The sequence below is a fragment of the Plecotus auritus genome (assembly GCF_963455305.1).
Source record: "Plecotus auritus genome assembly, chromosome: 1".
NCBI classification, from domain to species: Eukaryota; Metazoa; Chordata; class Mammalia; order Chiroptera; family Vespertilionidae; genus Plecotus; species Plecotus auritus.
This window is the reverse complement of record NC_137770.1, coordinates 38,581,286-38,600,877: the sequence shown is the minus strand read 5'-3', so window position 1 is coordinate 38,600,877 and position 19,592 is coordinate 38,581,286. Positions and strand designations below refer to the sequence as shown.

Sequence of the window (19,592 nt, the reverse complement as noted above, 5' to 3'; positions counted from 1 at the left end):
AAGAATTCAGAGAAATGGTCATGAGGTGGCTGAAAAGAATGGAAGACAATTTTGACAATATGAGTAAGAACCAAGAGGAAATGAAGAAGAACCAAGAAGAAATGAAAAATGGCATCACTGCTGTAAAGAACTCAATAGAAAGCATGAAGAGTAGACTAGAAGAAGCAGAGGACCACATCAGTGAGCTAGAAGACAAGGTAGGAAAAAATACCCAAGTAGAGCAGCTTTAAGAAAAAAAAATTAAAAAGCAGGAGAGCCTAAGGGAACTTTGGGTCAACACGAAACAAAACAACATCCGCATAATAGAGGTTCCAGAAGGAGAGGAAACTGAGCAAGGAATAGAAAAGCTGTTTGAAGAAATAATGACAGAAAAATTCCCTGATATAGGGAAGAAAAAACCCACAAAAATCCAAGAAGCTCACAGAGTCCCAAGCAAAATGAACCCCAAAAGACTGACGCCAAAACACATTATAATTAAATTGGCAAACACCAACGACAAAGTAAGAATCTTAAAAGCGGCCAGAGGGAGACAGAAAGTTACCTACAAAGGAACCCCCATCAGACTAGCAACGGATTTCTCAACAGAAACTCATCAGGCCAAAAGGGAATAGAATTAAATATACAAAGTCATGCAAAGGAAGGGTCTGAATCCAAGAATACTGTACCCAGCAAGACTATCAATCAAAATTGAAGGTGAAATCAGGAGCTTCACAGACAAAAAAGGACTAAGGGAATTTATTACCACCAAACCAGCAATGCAAGAAATGCTAAAGGGTCTGCTGTAAAAAAAAGAAATAGGAAGCGAAGAAGGAACACAGGGGTAAAGAATAAAAATGGCAACAAATAAGCACCTATCAATAATAACTTTAAATGTAAATGGATTAAATGCCCCAATCAAAAGACATAGGGTAACGGATTGGATAAGAAAACAAGACCCATATATCTGTTGTCTAAAATAAACCCACCTAAGAAAAAGACGCACACAGACTGAGGATGAAGGGATAGAAAAAGGTTTTTCAGGCGAATGGAAATGAAAATAAAGCTGGGGTAGTAATACTTATATCTGACAAATTATATCTCAAAGTGAAGGACATAACAAGAGATAAGGAAGGCCACTTCATAATACTAAAGGGAGCAATCTAACAAGAAGAAATAACCCTGGTAAACATATATGCACCCAATACAGGAACATCCAAATACATACAAAAACTCCTGGAGGATATCAAAAGAGACATTGACAGCAATACAATCATAGTAGGAGACTTTAATACCCCACTATCACCATTGGACAAATCCTCTAAACAAAAAATCAGCAAAGAAACATCAATCCTAAATGACTCACTAGACCAAATGGAATTAATTGACATCTTCAGAACATTTCACCCCAAAGCCACAGAATATACATTCTTCTCAAGTGTACCTGGGTCATTTTCAAAGATAGAGCATATGTTGGGTCATAGGCAAAGTCTCTTAAAATTCAAAAAGATAGAAATCATATCAAGCATCTACTCAGATCACAGTGGCATAAAACTGGAGATCAACTACAATAAAATCAATCCAAAAAAATCAAACACATGGAGACTAAACAGCATGCTATTAAACAATGACTGGGTTACCAGAGAGAACAAGGAAGAAATAAAAAACATCATGGCAACAAATGACAATGAAAACACAACAATCCAAAATCTAGGGGACACAGAGAAAGCAGTCTTGAGAGGGAAGGTCATAGCTCTACAAGTCTACTGCAAAAAACAATGGTAATAAATTACTTAACCCTACAACTCAAAGAGTTAGAAAGAGAGCAACAAGAAAAGCCCAGTGTAAGCAGAAGGAAGGAAATAATAAAGATCAGAGTGGAGATAAATGACATTGAGACAAAAACAAAACAAAACAAAACAAAACAAAAACAATACAAAAGATCAACAAAACCAAGAGCTGGTTCTTTGAAAGAATAAACAAGATTGATGAACCTCTAGCCAGGCTCACCAAGAAGCAAAGAGAGAGGACCCAAATAAACAAAATCAGAAATGAAAGAGGTGAAATAACAACAGATCCTGCCGAAATACAAAGGATTGTTAAAATATACTACAAACAACTCTATTCCAACACACTGGACAACCTGGAGAAAATGGACATATTCCTAGAAAAATATAACCTTCCAAAACTCAATCAGGAAGAATCTAAACATCTCAATAGGCCAATAACTATGGAAAAAATTGAAGCAGTCATCAAAAAGCAGTCATCAAAAGCAAACAAAAGCCCGGGGCCAGACGGCTTCACAGGGGAGCTTTACCAAACATTCAAGGAAGAACTAAAACCTATCCTCCTCAGACTATTCAAAGAAATTCAAGAGGAAGGAACACTTCCAAGCTTCTTCTATGAAGCCAGCATCACCCTAATACCAAAACCAGATAAAGACAACTCAGTGAAAGAGAATTATACGCCAATATCCCTCATGAACATAGATGCTAAAATCCTCAACAAAATTCTAACAAATCAGATCCAGCAGTACATCAGAAAGATCATACACCATGACCAAGTAGGGTTTATCCCAGGAATGCAAGGATGGTACAATATCTGCAAATCAATAAATGTGATACATCACATAAACAAATTGAGAGATGAAAATCACATAGTCATATCAATTGATGCAGAAAAAGCATTTGACAAAATCCAACACCCTTTCTTGATAAAAACTCTCAGCAAGGTGGGAATAGAAAGATCAAACCTCAACATAATAAAAGCTGTGTATGATAAACCCACAGCTAACATCATACTCAATGGGAAAAAAAACTAAAACCATTTCCCCTAAGAACAGGAACAAGACAGGGATGACCACTCTTACCACTCCTGTTCAACATAGTACTGGAAGTATTAGCCATTGCAATTAGACAAGAAGAAGAAATAAAAGGCATACAAATTGGAAAAGAAGAAGTAAAGCTGTGCTTATTTGCAGATGACATGATATTGTACATAAAAAACCCGAAAAACTCCATCAAAAAACTAATAGACTTAATAAATGATTTCGGCAATGTAGCAGGATACAAAATTAACGTCAAGAAGTCTATGGCATTTCTATACACCAATAGTGAACTTACAGAAAAAGAAACTAAAAAAGCAATCCCATTTACCATCGCACCAAAAAAATTGAGATACCTAGGAATAAATTTAATCGGAGGAAAAGACCTCTACGCGGAAAACTGCAGGACACTGAAAAAAGAGATAGAGGAAGACGTAAACAGATGGAAGAACATTCCATGTTCATGGATTGGGAGAATCAACATCATACTATCCAAAGCAATCTATAGATTCAATGCACTCCCTATTAAAATACCAAAGGCATATTTCACAGCCCTAGAAAGAACTCTCCAAAAATTCATCTGGAATAAAAATAAGACCCCGAATAGCCACAGAAATCCTGAGAATGAAGAACAAAGTAGGTGAGATCTCAATACCAGATTTCAAGCTGTTATTACAAAGCCACTGTTCTCAAAACTGCCTGGTACTGGCACAAGAACAGACATATAGATCAATGGAATAGAATAGAGAACCCAGAAATCGACCCAAATGACTACGCTCAATTAATATTTGACAAAGGAGGCATGAACATACAATGGAGTCAAGACAGTCTCTTCAATAAATGGTGTTGGGAAAATTGGACAGATACATGCAAAAAAATGAAACTGGACCCTCAACTTACACCATACACAAAAATAAACTCAAAATGGATAAAGGACTTAAACATAAGACGAGAAACCATAAAAATACTAGAGGAATCCACAGGCAGAAAAATCTCTGACATATGCCGAAGCAATTTCTTCACTGACACTGCTCCTAGGGCAATGGAAACTAGAGAGAAAATAAACAAATGGTACTACATCAAAATAAAAAGCTTTTGCACAGCAAAGGAGACCATCAGTAAAACAACAAGAAAGCCCACTGCATGGGAGAACATATTTGCCAATGATATCAACGATAAGGGTTTAATCTCCAACATTTACAGGGAACTCATGCAGCTTAACAAAAAGAAGATAAACAACCCAATCAAAAAATGGGCAACTGATCTAAATAGACACTTTCCGAAAGAAGATACTAGGAAGGCCAAGAGACATATGAAAACCTGCTCAAAGTCACTAATCATCAGAGAGATGCAAATCAAAACAGCAATGCGGTACCATCTCACACCTGTCAGAATGGCTATTATCAACAAATCAACAAATGATAAGTGCTGGCGAGGATGTGGAGAAAAAGGAACCCTCGTGCACTGCTGGTGGGAATGCAGACTGGTGCAGCCACTGTGGGTAACAGCATGGAGTTTCCTCAAAAAACTAAAAATGGAACTCCCATTTGACCCAGTCATCCCACTTCTAGGAATATATCCCAATAAACTAGAAACACGAATCAGAAAGGATATATGCCCCCCCCCCCCTATGTTCATAGCAGCACAATTCACCATAGCTAAGATTTGGAAACATCTTAAGTGCCCATCAGCAGATGAGTGGATTAAAAAACTGTGGTACATCTACACAATGGAATACTACGCTGCGGTAAAAAAGGAGTTCTTACCATTTGCAACAACATGGATGGAGATGGAGAGCATTATGCTAAGTGAAATAAGCCAGGCAGAGAAAGATAAATATCACATGATCTCACTCATTTGTGGAATATAATGAACAACATAAACTGATGAACAAAATTAGATCCAGAGACAGAGAAACATCAATCAGAACATCAAACCTCAGGGAAGGTAGGGGAGGGTGGGGGTAAGCGGTAGAGATCAATCAAAGGACTTATATGCATGCATGTAAGCCTAATCAATGGACACAGACAACAGGGGGTTCGGGGCATGAATGGGAGGTGGGGGGTAATGGGGGAATAAGGACACGTATGTAATACCTTAATCAATAAATAAATAAAAATAAAAAAATAAAATCTGATTATTTAACTTAATCCTCAGGCTACCATGTGCAAATTACACAGAGTCAACATACTGTCCTGACTTTCCAACTCTCTACATGTCCCCATATAAACCAGTATATTTTAAAGACTGGGAGAAAAAAAATTGATCTCCATAAGTAGTGTGGTTTAGGTAATCTTTCAAGTGTCATTTTGAAAATGTGTTTCAGTAACAGCTGGAACAGTCTGGTAGTTTCTACAAATAACTGGACATGAGAACATATACAGATACATTAGGAACCATCTAAACATCATTTGCGTTTGCAGAACATATGTCACCTGTGGAAGGTAAATACCCAATATGTGGGTGGTGTATTTTAGTTCTAAACTCTCCTCAGCTATTTTTATTTGCTGTGCTTAGAATTCTCCCCTCCCCCATCTTTAATTCCCAGAATTTCTCTAGAATTTTAAACTGTTTATTCATGCATATTATAGAAGCTCAGTACCAGCCTCATCTTTTAGTTATGATTTTCTAGCTCATGGATATATATATGGTGTGTGGTTTTTAAAACCAGATCCCTGAGAAAGTTGAATTTTTCCTTTATCTGATGTTAAATAAATCCACTAGAAACATCCTACAGCTGCTAGTTGTTTATTTCATTACACAGTGTAACATTAAAAACTAAACTAAACCAAATGACTGAAAGCTCACTCTAGTTGTTTTCAGGAAAGATGGGCATTTCTTGGATGTAGAAGAAAAAGTCAGCTGTCCTTTGCCATCATCTAAACAATCAGACAGTTTGAGTTTGTTCCCATGGGGACACACATTATGTTAAATTCACTGTGACTATGCACCCTTGCATCTTCAGAGAGTAGAATGGCACACAGGCTTTATATTTGGCTATTATACCATCAGGATTCCCAGGGCCTAGAGCCGTGCCTGGCCCAGAGTAAGTGCTCAGGAAATGCTTATGGCATGGATGAATAACTAATTACTGAAGAATAGCACATGAGATGCTCAGTGAGTATTTGAGTGAATGCATGCTTCTTTTAGCAGTTGGGTTTGTATTTTGGATTATTATCAAAGTAAAAGTGACAGATTTAGGCTGGTCCCTGCATTCTTCCTGCACACCATCACCTATTGTCATTCTCTTTGCTCATATTCATTTGTAGGTCACTTACTATGGGAGCACCAAAGTGGCTGGCAGATTAAAAGGATAAGAGTGACAATGTTGAAGAAATATTTTCTGTCCTTAACAATATCTCTACCATATATTACATGGTAAAATAAATAAATAGATGCAATGTGGGAGGAGACTCATTGTACTAGATATCTTTTGACACGATTAAAACATAAAGATGTCACCTAAGCTGCCAAACAAGCCTCTGGAGGGCATGCTGAGCAGGTGTGGAGTGGCTGGCAAGAGCAGTGCTGGTGTCACTGAGGCAGGGGGTGTGTGTGGAGTTGGCTTCACAATTGCCTACCGATGATTTCTCATCTGTCACTTTACAGCTGGGTCTGTGTCCCAGGAGACAAAGTCTCTCCATTTAATTAGGAAAACACTGCTTAGAAATCCTCTCAACTAAGCCTTGTCAACAGAAGCTGTACTAGATTGTAGGTATAAAAAATGGAAATTGGGGTGACTGGATGGATATTGAAAGATGATTTTAACATATATTTAGAACATTTATTTTAGACTAGAGGCCCGGTGCACGAAATTCGTGCACAGGGTGGTGGGGGGGGGTGCTGTCCCTCAGCCCAGCCTGTACCCTCTCCAATCTGGGACCCCTCGAGGGATGTCTGGGACCCCACTGGGATCAGGCCTAAACGGGCAGTCAGACATCCCTCTCATAATCCAGGACTGCTGGCTCCCAACTGCTCACCTGCCTGCCTTCCTGATTGCCCCTAACTGCTTCTGCCTGCCAGCCTGATCACCCCCTAACCACTCCCCTGCCAGCCTGATTGATGCCTGACTGCTCTCCTGCCAGCCTGTTTGCCCCTAACTGCCCTCCCCTGCAGGCCTGGTAACCCCTAACTGCCCTCCCCTGCAGGCCTGGGTTCCCCCCAACTGCCCTTCCCTGCCGGCCGGGTCACCCCTAACTGCCCTTCCCTACAGGCTTGATCACCCCCAACTGCCCTCCCTTGCAGGCCTGGTCCCTCCCAACTGCCCTCCCCTGCTGGCCACCTTGTGGTGGCCATCTTGTGTCCACATGGGGGCAGCCATCTTGTGTGTTGGAGTGATGGTCAATCTGCATATTACTCTTTTATTAGATAGGATAGAGGACTGGTGCACGGGTGGGGGCCAGCTGGTTTGCCCTGAAGGGTGTTCCGGATCAGGGTGGGGGTTCCCTTGGGGCATGGGGCGGCCTGGCCGAGGGACCTGTGGTGGTTTGCAGACTGGCCATGCCTCCTGGCAACCCAAGCAGAGGCCCTGGTATCTGGGATTTATTTATCTTCTACAATTGAAACTTTGTAGCCTAGAGCAGAGCCAAGCCTTCTGCTCTCTCCGTGGCGGCAGCCATTTCTATTGGAATTTATTTATCTTCTATAATTGAAACTTTGTAGCCTTAAGTGGAGGCCAAGGCAGGCCAGGGTGTGCAGAAAGCTTGGCTTCCTCCATCGCCGGGGGCAACCCTAGCCTCCTGCTCTCTCCAGCTCCATGGCTGCCGCAATTTCTGTTGGGCTTTATTTATCTTCTATAATTGAAACTTTGTAGCCTGGAATGGAGGCCTGGGCCCACCAGGGTGTGCAGAAAGCTTGGCTTCCTTCATTGCCAGGGAAACCCAAGCCTCCCTCCTGCTCTCTGTGGCTGTAGCCATCTTGGTTGGGTTTATTTGCATATTCACTCCTGATTGGCTGGTGGGCATGGCTTGTGGGTGTAGCAGAGGTATGGTCAATTTGCATATTACTCTTTTATTAGATAGGATTACTAGAAAACTGCTGGCGAGGCAGACTAATTAAAAGTTAAAGTTACTCTGATGAGTTTCTAGTTGAAATACACAAAGAAGCTAAATAAGAAACCTACAGGGTTAGCAGCAGACTTTGTCTAACAAATTGGGTATAGTTTGCATTGCCTACTATTAAAAGCAGGAAGAAAAATAGTATAAAACACCCAATCATTGGTAGTAAGAAACCAAAAATTATTTCTATTTAGTCAGCCTTTGCTTGTGGGATTTCTCAAGTTTTATTTTTCTATATTGAAGGAAGACATTTCTATCAGACACAGAACATTACTGTGTAGGTGGTGGTGAGTCATGTTGTGGTATTTTGTGTAATGACTAAGAATGTTGGCAGAAATCTTACAGGCTGAAAACCTGTAAGGTTTGGTCTCTGTGTGTACACATCCCTTTTGAAATTTAAAACTGTTGTTTTCCATTTATGTCTTTCTTGGCTGGTAGGAGCAGCTAATAGTTCACGGAGTGTACCTCTATTTAGTATGACAAAAATCTTATTTAACTTTCAGATTCCAAACTATCACTGAGAAGATAAAATACTGTTCTCAGGGTCACTGTGGTTAAATTTTAAGAGCTATGTTGGCAATTCACGACTCCTGGATGTGATGGTCATTTGCTGTGGTGGGGTTGGATGTTCATAAATTTAATAAATTATCATAGCCTACTAGTACGTTTTCCCCATACTGCCAAAGTGGCACCCTTTAGCCCACCATATGCCTTTCCTGGCCTTTTCCCCCTGATGGTATATTTATTACCGGGTTATATGACTTGAGGTCTGGTCACTTGCCACGTCAAAGGTTTGACTTGTTTCTGATAATGTTGAGTTGTAGGATGGGAGCAGAGGGTTAAATCTGGAGAAGGCGGGCATTGCCAATTAGTGGTGAGTGTATTTGAGGTAAACCTGAGGGTTGCTGCCTGCTGGGCATGTGGGAAAACTTTGGCATGTGGTTAGGTTAGGATGGACAAATAGGGCTTGTTTGCTGTGAGCAAATACTTAGTATATTTAATCTGAAGGAGAAAAGTTAGCCTTGTCTGAGTAATAATATGATCAGAAATTCTGTGAGCTCTCTACATTGAGTCAGATAGATGTTTACCTTGTCCAGAACCATTAAAAAGTAAAACACACATAAAACTCAAACCACCAAAAACACAAAACAATGAGTTGATTGTCAGGTGACTCCAAGGGCCTATCTTAGCTTCTCCCTCTCCTCATTTTTCTTCTCCATTCTCCCAGCATTCATTACAGGTCCTCCCACCTATGAATATATTGGTATGTATGTAAAGAATTAGTTTAACTCATTGGAAATAAAAATCCTGAATTCCTTTATTAGCGCTTTCTCTTGGTAGCTAGAAACTTGTTGGCTCACTGAAATTTATTTATTTGGTAGATTTTCAAAGATTGAATGCTTTTAATATTGCTTTGGAGGTTTTATAAATAATCCATTTTTTTATTTAGTTCACATCACTGAAAATAAGTTTTCAACTCATTCAAGACCCTTATTGTATATTATTTCAAAATTCCTTCCCTTGCTTTATCTAGCAAATCAGTCCATTTCCTGAGATTTGTTTGTACTGTGCTAATTGTTTTCTGATTTATGTAGATTTCTCAATTGAGGTGCCTGCTTACTCCAGGACATAGGACTAGTGAGATTTCTTTGTACCGAAGCTTTTAGGTAGGGCTTAATAATGTGGTTTGTTAGGGATGAAGCCTAGGACTTTAGTTCCCATAGCTGGGCTTCTCGTCAAGTTCCTTTCTCTTTAATTATATATATATATATATATATATATATATATATATATATATATATATATATAATTAATACCTTTCCTCTAAGATATTACAAATAATTTTTAGAGATATGACGAATATAATTAATCTCTTCTCTAAGAAGAAGCGTTTTGTTGGTTGGTTTTTTTCAGAAATTTGAACTTCCTGTGGAGAGGAATGATACTTGGCAAAAGTGTTTCTCCTTTCATCGCTCGCTAAGTCATTTTCCTTCAGCCAACTTTAAAAAACATCTAATAACATGAAAAAAAATTCTATGGCCAATGAATGGAGATAGGCCATACAAGTCTAACGTGTAGTGGCAGAAACTAAATTTGTTTTATCTTTGCATTCATCAACTGCCAGTCCCCAAAACAAGTGGGCATGTGATCAAAAGTCCTAAAATGTGGTGCTGTTGGAGGAAGTGGAGGTGAGGTGGGGCAGATTGGCCAAGGCCATATCATGAAGGGTCTAGACCTACCAGCTAAGGAATTTGGACTTTATCCTGAAAAGAAAGGGACCTGTTGAAGCCTTCTGTCATCTTGTCTTTCTAACTAGATTCTAAATTCCATAAAATCAGGGTCTGTTGTTCATTTTTGTATTCTTTATAATGTCTGGCCATGGTCCTGGAATGGGTAGGACAGAGAGTAAGTGCTGATTGATCTCTAAGGCTGTGATAATCTCTGAGTCTTGCATGCTTGATTCAGCCATATTACTAAAATGGAATGACTCAGAGCACAGAAAGTTTTGGAATGGAGGGGTGGGGGTCTTATTGCATCCTGGGCATTGTGCCTAGGCACCCCCAGTTAATTTAATCTATGTCACTCTCCTTGCTCAGAATCTGCCAATGGCCTCTGAGTGCTCTTAGGATAAAGAACAAAAATAGTGACCCTCAAGGCTGCTGTTCACTGTCTGCAGTGCTTTTTTTTAACCTATTAATTCCTAGCCATCTCTCAGCTCTCACTTTCCTTCCCTGGAACAGCCTTCACTGCCCCACCTTTCCCCCAAATAAGTGGGCCCTTGAAGCTCAGCTTCCCATGTGATCATCATGTGATATTTGGTTTCCCTTCTGCCTGCTCAAGAATCTGAGCTCTGTGATACCATTTTGTCCTCTATATCTAGCACAATGCCTGACATTTAGTAGAAACACTTTTTTGGTTGCATGAATGAATCCTTGAGATAACTGTCAGACATATACTATCACTAATTTTTCAGGAGAAGAAATTGAAGTTCAGAGGTTAAGTCACTTGTTCAAGGTTGCACAACCCATAGAGCCAGACCTGGAACTCAGGGATGTCTGACAACAAAATCCCCCTCCTTCTGCTAACAGACAGCATGCGTTTTCATATTTGTATCTGCGTCGTGATTCTGCCTAACTGTTGAATGATCCATAGAATGAACAGGCTCTGGTACTTAAGAATGTGGGCTCTGTAACCAGACAGTCTAGACTCAAGTTCCTCCTCCACCTTTGTTACCTTGAACAAGCTACTTAATCTCTCTGAATTCAGCTTCCTGGAAAATGAGGTAATATTACCCACTTAATAGGATTGCTGTGAGGATAAACTAAATTAATTCATATAAAATTCTAATACTAAGTACACAGAATGTGCTCACTAATTGCTAGTCGTTACTATTACCAGTATCCATTAATTCCTTCCCTTTTTTTACTGTAATCTAAAATTATATCCAGAGACTCTATAGCAATTTTTAATTTATTTTATGGAAATTCACTTCTTACATGAAACCATCTGCTCCTAAGTCCTTGTTCAACTGTGCTCTCTCAATTATAAATTGGTCATTTCTGTGTCACCGCAGAAGCAGAAGTTTTCTACCTATAACAGCAAAAATGTGGTAATATTAATACCCTTTGCTCTGAATATTTAGATTTTAGGATTCACATTTCTTCATACCTCAGCTCAGTTAGCAAAAACACAGTACCGTAGTGTAGTAAAGGATACAACATTAATAACACTGTTCGCTCTCTTACAAATCACAAACCTTTCCTCAAACTAGGCATGAGATTATCAAGCTGTTAGAATAACTAACCTGACCCCCTTTCCCCCAAGTAATCCTAATTGTTGGGAAGTGATTTATGTCACCATTATTTTCCTCATTCATCAATAGATGAAAGCAGGTGTGTGACTTACAGGAAATTAAAAAAGAAAGAAAGGAAGAAAAATAATTACTTCACATATATAGTAGTGGCATGCCAAAATTGTAACATTTTTAGCATATTCCCTCATAATGGAACTTTCTCTAAATATTGTTCTTTCCCTCGTTGTTCATTGTTGAAATTCTTAACTAGCTTTTTTGTAGTTAGTATATAATAGCATGTGGGTGTGTTTTAGTGACTTAACTGTTACCTTTTTTTTTGTTGTTAGTATTATTGATTCCAGAGAAATGAACGGGGGGGGGGGGGTGGAGGGGGATAGAGAGAAAGAAACATCTATCATCCCCCCACCCCCATCCCCACCCCCCACACATACACACATACACACTGGGGATGGAACCAGCAACCTGGGTATGTGCCCTGACCAAGAATGGAACCTGCCACCTTTTGGTGTACAAGATGATGCTCCAACCAACTGAACCACACCAGCCAGGGCTGTTTACCTTGTTAAAGAAGATTTGTTTAAATGTTGAGAGAAATAACAACAGTACAGTTGTCCCCACTGCCCTCCCCCCTTGTCCGGCATTGCTACATGCTTAATTGGTGTTTCTAATCCTCACAAAAGCCCTACAAGAGAAATGATATGCCCACCCTGGAGATGAGGAAGTAGAAGTTTAATGAGACTAAGAACTTCCCTGGGAAGCCGGCATGTATCAGGCCCTGAGTGGGCCCTGGCGGTATGTATGGGTGTTAACAAGACAGAGCATCAGGGGATAACCAGAAGCAAGCCTGGCAAAGTACATGGGGTTATACATGGAAGACCTTCAGGGCCGGCTGAGGAATGCATGATTCATTTCTGTAGGTAGTGTGGAACGAATGAAGTTTTTGAATTGGGATCTCAAAACAGCACAGGTGCTCTGTTTTTAAGGTGGTGGTTTTAAAGTGTGGTCCCCGGACTAGCTGCAGCGGTAACACTTGGAAACTTATTAGAAATGGAAATTCTTATACGTCCTCCCACCTGCTCAGTCCTAAACACTGGGCAATCAGTGATGCAAGGGGTCTTCTGGGTGATGCTGGTGCTGGCTCAAGTTTGAGAATTCATTCCTTAATGAGTTCTAGCCTTGCTGTGGGAAGGATTGCAGGGCAAGGAGGAACATGTGGAGGCTATTGCCAAAAGCCGAGGGAGGGGTTATTAGAGCATAAGTTTGGGTGGTTTCATTGGAAATGAAAAAAAGGAAAATCATGAGACTTCAAGGAAGAAATAATAGGACCTGATGATGAAATGGGGTGGGAGTATGAGATAGGAAGTCAGTGTTCATGCGTGGCAGAATTGCCGATATACACCAAAGGCATTCAGAGTGGGGACTGTTTATACTCCTCAAGGATCTAAGCCTAATTGTGCATTAATTTATAGCATCTTTTTATAAGTCTTACGCCCACCAATCTGCCATGTTCAACTAGATAACTTTCCCTGTAGAATAACAATGGGCCAAATGCTCAATATGGACCGTGGATTGAGTTATCAACTGCCAAGAACTTTCCTCTAAGCACTTTATATTCATTATCCCATTGTTGTTATCATTAGTTATGGATGTTTATAAATTGCCTTTCCTCAGTGTCCAATCTAAGCTGCACACCACTGTAAAGTTAATGTTTCCAGACACTGGTCTGAGAGGCCAAGAGTCTGGGCTCTGGAGTTAGACAGCTCTGGCTTGAAAACCCAGCCATTCCTTTACCAGGTGTGTGGTCTTGAGCAAATTACTTACCCAGTCTTCTGCCTCAAGTTCCCTCAACTGTATTAAACAGGGATTATTATTACAATGAGGATGTGATGATGAGTGGAACTCTTAGGGTTGCTGTGAGACTAAATGTGAACATGCTTGCACCATGCTTGGCACAAAAGGTACTGAATAAATGTCAGTGGAATTTATAGTGATAAAGATGTCACTTCCTTGCTCAGAACCTTCATTGGCTCTCCTTTGTCAGGACAATTAACCTCTTAGTCTGGCATTTACAATTTTCCACAAACTGGTTTCTCTACCTCTCAAAGCTTTTGTGTGATGATGCTTTGCATAATCCCAGTGTTTCAGCCAAGCTGTAATGTGTCCCCCAACCACACCAAGTGTGTGACCCTACCCCAGCCTTTGATTCTGTTCTTTCTCTCCTCTATCACGTCCAAATCCTTCAGGGCCTAGCCTGATACTCAGTGTTTATGGAGCCATCCCTAGCAAACCCTGATCTATAATATGATTAATCCTTCCAAACGCTAGCACCTGCTGCCTTTACTGAGCAATGGACCCTCGCAGCAGTGCGCGTGGCTCAGGATACTTTAGTCCATCTTCTGCCCACTTCCCCAAACCCTTCAGTAAGTGCAGTGCCTCATCCCTCGTGCTATGCTCGGTGCCAAGCTCCATGCCAGGATGTGCTTTCTTGATAGTGGTAACATGCACCTTAACTTAGCTTCCTGGTCTTTTCTGAGTTCATTTAAATGCGTGTTGATGTTTTTTTTCCTCTCCCTGGTGATGCTGATAACTATAACTTCCTCGTACAGATAACAAATTATTTCTGAAATACTAATTATTATTTTTCTTCTCAGGATGAACTTGACCTCACAGACAAACACAGGGAGGCCATGTTTGCACTTCCAGCTGAGAAAAAATGGCAAATATACTGTAGCAAGAAAAAGGTAAGATATACCTTGAATATATGGTTAACTGGAAAATTATCATTTTTAATTCCCTTTGCTCTCCTGTGTCACCACCTGTTTATAATGTGCAAACCAGATTGACCATGTTCTACTGTGGCCTTGGTGCTACCTTCAGCAAAGGGACAACTCCTTGGATATTGTTTTTATCAGCGTTTCGCTGGACACCACTTTCCTACCTTGTACCTGTAACTGTTAACTCATAATCTGGTACAACTGAGACCCAAAATAACATTGGCTTACACAATGACAAAGTCCCCGCCCCCGCACCCCGCTCTTTATGTAAAAGTTTATATATAGGTAGGTTAGGGCTAGTATTGTGGGGTCACATCCTCTATGACCATCTTCTAACAACTTTTCATTTCACCATCTCTAAGGCCTTGTCCTCGTGGTGGCCCTCCAGCCATTTCACATTCCTAACTAAGACTGGAGGAAAGGAGGAGGAAAAACTTCCCCCCTATGTTCTTAGGGACATGCCCTGGAGTTATGCACTCGAATTCCCCTCACCTTCCACTGTTAGCAAATGGCCACACCTCACTGCAAGGAACACAGTCTTTATTCTGGGTGGTCACTCCCACTTAAAAGCTGGGGGATCTCTTACCTTCAGAGAAGTGGAGAGTGGATATTGGCAGCAAAACCCCTAAAGCTCTTATTTCCTAGCATCCATGGCGTAGCATCACCCTGAGGACTGGAGCTCCTGCAGTAAAGTTCAGTCTGCCATCCTTTAAACCCTGGCAGATTCTTAGACTATTCCTATTCCATTTTTGGAACCTGCTCATGGCCATCTTTAGCCACTTTCCCTTCTGTTCCAATGGAGACTTGAATCAAGCTGGGGTAGGAGGAAGGGCAGGGATAGCACCCAGGAGAAATGTTACTTCTATCTAACAGGCAGTGGACATGCTGATTACTACTGTTGTCCCAGGGAAAAAAGAGCAAACTACAACAATCCAGTATCTTTTTAAGACATGCTATCAGTCAGGGAAGCCTTTTCTCAGGTGACATGGTATCAGTCAGGGAACCCTTTCTCAGGTGATTGGGGCCTCCATTTGCCCACGTGCTGTCTCTTAGCACCAGTCTCCTCTTCGCTGCCTGTGTAACTGGCATGCCACCCTCCAGAGCCATTCTCCCGCATGAGTCTGCTGGTGCCCCTCTGCAACCAGACTTGATGTTTTGGCACCATGTTTTACTCCTCTCCATAATTCAGCTTCTGATACTTTGAAATGAATGTACCACTGATGAGTGAACCACAAGTTATCATTATGTTAAACTGAACTGTCAACATTTTGAAGCACACTTAATTTTCCACCTGAGCAGTTATACTATGTGTGGGGTTTGGTTCCAGGGCCCTTGCTGAGAGACATGTACAGCTGTAACTTCTCAGTGTGATCTTCAAGCCACTATCAGATCAGACCAAGCGCAGCCTTAAGGGTTCCTGATCAGTCATAACCAGGAAGATGTGTTTTTGAATGAATCTGTCCCCTTCTCGTCTTTCTCTTTGTACACATCTTACCAACTAGAAAACTTCTCTTCTGTTGAACTGATTGTCATGACTCAGGAAGCAAATAAAACATGGAGAGAATTTTAAAATGAAATATAATGTGCGTAGTTCTGCAAGTGATGTATAGTGAGGTCTTTGGAAAAGGGAACTTTTCACACAGCTGTCTTAAAGACCTGGCCCCTGGAACTGAGAACAAAAAGTCCTCAAGTGCCTGTGTACACAGAGGACATTGTCTATTTTGGCTCATCTGAAAGCAGATTTTTTTTCCTCAAAATTAGGAAGCAATATGAAGCTGGGATTGAAATATGCACTGGAGGAAAGGAAAGGGCAGGCAAATGGGAGCAGTTCACCAAGGGAAAAGTTTTCTTCTTTCCCAGATTTTATTACACCCTTGACGGCAATTGAAAGTTAATCATGGAAACTACTGCCCCTTAGATTAGAAAAGGCAAACCCTAGAGAATAGTAATGACCTCGGGCTCACAGCTGCTGCTCATTTTTCACTTTCCAGGGGTTTTTGTAGTGTGGATATGGATGTGGCCACTGGCTCAAAATCCCACTCTTGATGGATGGATGGCCCCCTCCTGTGCGTACCTGGCCACATTGCACAGATCTTTGAGAATACAGTTCTCCTGCTGGCTTCATCCCAGCAGCTTGGATTTCTTATGTGACTCAGCAGTGGCGCCCCTGAGGGGGAAAAGCATTTTAACTCTTTGGGGAGTCCCGTGGGCATATAGATCTGCCTCACTTTAAAATGTGTAGTAGCAGTGCTTGACTAAGGATGCTGATTAGAGCTTCTCACACTTCTAAAACTAGACTATGCCTTTGGTCTAAAATGGGCCTTTTTGAGCACTTAATAAATCAGGAAATAACACAACTAGTGAGAGAACACAAGCACCTGAGCACAGAATGGCACGATGTTTACCTCTTTTCCGAGAATATACTCTCCTGAGGGACAGGTTGGCCATCTCAGAATGGAGCCGTGGTGGCCGTCCTTAATACGGAGGATGGATTTTTTTCCTTGAACCATCTTATGTAGCCTTTTCAAATCAGGCTTGTCACTAGCAAGACAAACCAAAGGCCAAGGGAAAGCAATCCACCCTTGGCTCCTTCACATTTCCCATCTTTCAAGATTAGAACCCAGGGCATTGCAGACCTTCTCACACTTAGTGAGGCCACCGGTTAAAGGCCCACTAAAGCCAACAGAAACAGACACAGGAGTTGGTGAAAGGCAGGCTTTCTGTTTAAAAGAGCACAGGACTGGGAACTGAAGAGGAGGCCAGATCTTTCTCAGCCAAGTGGCTCTTTTCCATCCAAGAGTGACTGGAGTCCCAGCAGTGGCTATCTGCTTATCAAGCTCTGTGTTCATTTCTCAAACTTCTCTATCTAAGTCTCTGGTTGAAAAACCTATTTCCAGAGCCAAAATGAAAGCAGCATAAGTATTTCTGGGTCTAAAAGAATTGGAAAGAAACTAATTGGAATTTTGCCTAATTGAGTAATCTGGGGGAGAGCAAGAGATGGATGTTGTGGTCTTGTTGAAAGTCCAAACAGATCTGTAGGAACAACTTGACTGGTTGATCAACCATGGTTTGTCATATGCAGCCATCCACTGTCATATTCTTTAACTGTCATGAAAGGTCCCCAACAAGGTCCTGTTGGTGGGGCTTGGTGGGAGGGGCGGTGTATTTTCAAATAGGAAATGTTTGTGGTTCTTATCTTTAAAGGTAATTCCCTTTTTACTTCCAATCACAACATACTCTTTTGTTTAAGTGAGGTTTTTCCCAGTCTCCAGCCAGAAACTGCATCTGTTAACAATCTTTTGGATTTTAAATTGAAGCTTTTTAAACAATGAACCATCTGACCATGAAAGGCATCTGGCCATGCTGTATTTGCTTATTGTTAACATGATTTTTAAACCCTGGGAAAAGCAAGGAGTAGGTCTTCAGAGAGGAGAAAACAAAATGGTGTATCTACTGTAGTATGTCGATAGCAATCTTATCAGCACAGGCAGGGACCTTTAACTGAAGCTCTTCACAGGGAGCTGTGGCACTGAACCAGTCCGCATAGTATCTACTAGAACATGCTTTTTCTCCTCTTTGAGCTTCTGAGTTTGCGAAGTAACCCTGTTAGCTGTAGTGACATCAGATCTTTGCGGCAAAGATCGGGATTTGACGACTGCACCTAATTTTTCCTCCTTTCATTTCTGATCTCTAAAGCCAAGGCTTAAGTACGGGCTTTGTAGTCTTCACATTACATCTCTGCATCTTTCAAGGTTTACTTTGGAGAAGGTGAATTTTTTTCTCTGCTGCTGAGTTTGTTTGATTCAATTAAATCATTCCAGAATCTCACCCAACCTGGTTGCAATTCAGCTTTTGTGATTTGTGCAGAGTACTGATTTTGAAGACATCTAGCACAAGTGACTGAAAATTCAGCCCATACTTTTCATGCAGTCCCTTTATTTGGTTTGCATATCCTCATTGGATCACCTCCCTGCTTCTCTCTCCAGAAAGGAATTCTTTCACCGAACACACACACACACAGATTAAAGTTGCATTGTGTATGGTCATCAGGATGCACTTCCTTCGGATCCTTGAAAGTTGAGGCCCTCCTGTGTTTGGAGTACACGGATGGAGTGGTTTAATCAAAACACAGATTTAAAGGAACATGTGCTAAGTAGTGGAATTAAAGACAAAAGGAATCATTAGTTTCCTCACAAACTATCAAACAAACCAGCTAGAAAAGAAAGATGGTAGGTTAGTTCCCTAGTCGTCCCCACTACCCTGAAGAGAAGCTGCAGTGGGTCTGCTGGGAGGGGAAGCATGAACGATGGGGCATTTGACCTGGAAGATCTGAGAGAAAGGACAAATTAGACATCCTCTTCTTTCTTCACTGTAGTTATTTCAATAGACATTAGAGTGAGTTTTGCTTTTTCAGTGCCCACTTTGCTAGATGTCAAGATGTGGGAGAGGGAACCAGTAAATGGGAGAAAACTAGATTTCAATAACACTATTTCTAGACTTCTTGAGAGGTACCTGGTTTGGTCTCCTGACATTGAGTTTTCACCCTGATAATAGATTCCAGTTGGCATTTGTGCTCTAAATCTAAGAGGTTAAAGAAAGTGGCAGACATAGTAATGATTAGAAGTAGGACTGGGCTGTTTCCCCTCTGTTTCTCTAAAGACTAGATAAGGAAAGCACAGTAGTTGGAAGACAACGGGCATTTCCAGACTCTGTTTCTAAAACTCCCTGCCTCATCCACGTATTTCCTGGCTCTGAAAGATGAGGATTTGTGTATAATCCCAGATTAAAATGGTGAGAAATAGCAAGCTTTGAGTCAGGCACTTCACTTAATGAAACAGTGCAGTTGGTGAAGGGCAGGTTGATGTGTGAGAGTCACCTGATATGTATTGAGTGCCTTCTCTGGAGCTAAACCCTGAGGATGATTAACCAATAAGTCAATTTTCCTGGAGTGGGTGGTACCGGTAGGAGAAGCAAATAAAATCAAATAATTGCGTATCTTGTCCTTAAGCTTCATTATAGGGTAAGCAGACAGACTCTGGGGCACAGAGGAAGGAGCCACCGAGGGTATATGCATGTGACTGGGAGAAGCTCCTTTGCCACTCTGACCCATCCAGCGGTTATGCCAGTGAAAGGGCTGATGTTGTCAT

General features: G+C 41.1%; 1 protein-coding gene across 5 annotated transcripts in view; it reads left to right on the top strand.

The window, feature by feature from the left end:
- DAAM1 (dishevelled associated activator of morphogenesis 1) overlaps positions 1-19,592 on the top strand; it is a 181,938-nt gene that overhangs the window by 83,729 nt on the left and 78,617 nt on the right. For all 5 annotated transcript variants that reach the window (XM_080671981.1, XM_080671982.1, XM_080671979.1 and 2 more), the window contains one exon: positions 14,323-14,412. In XM_080671981.1, the coding sequence (XP_080528107.1) occupies positions 14,323-14,412 (90 nt within the window). The remainder of the gene's footprint in view (positions 1-14,322; positions 14,413-19,592) is intronic.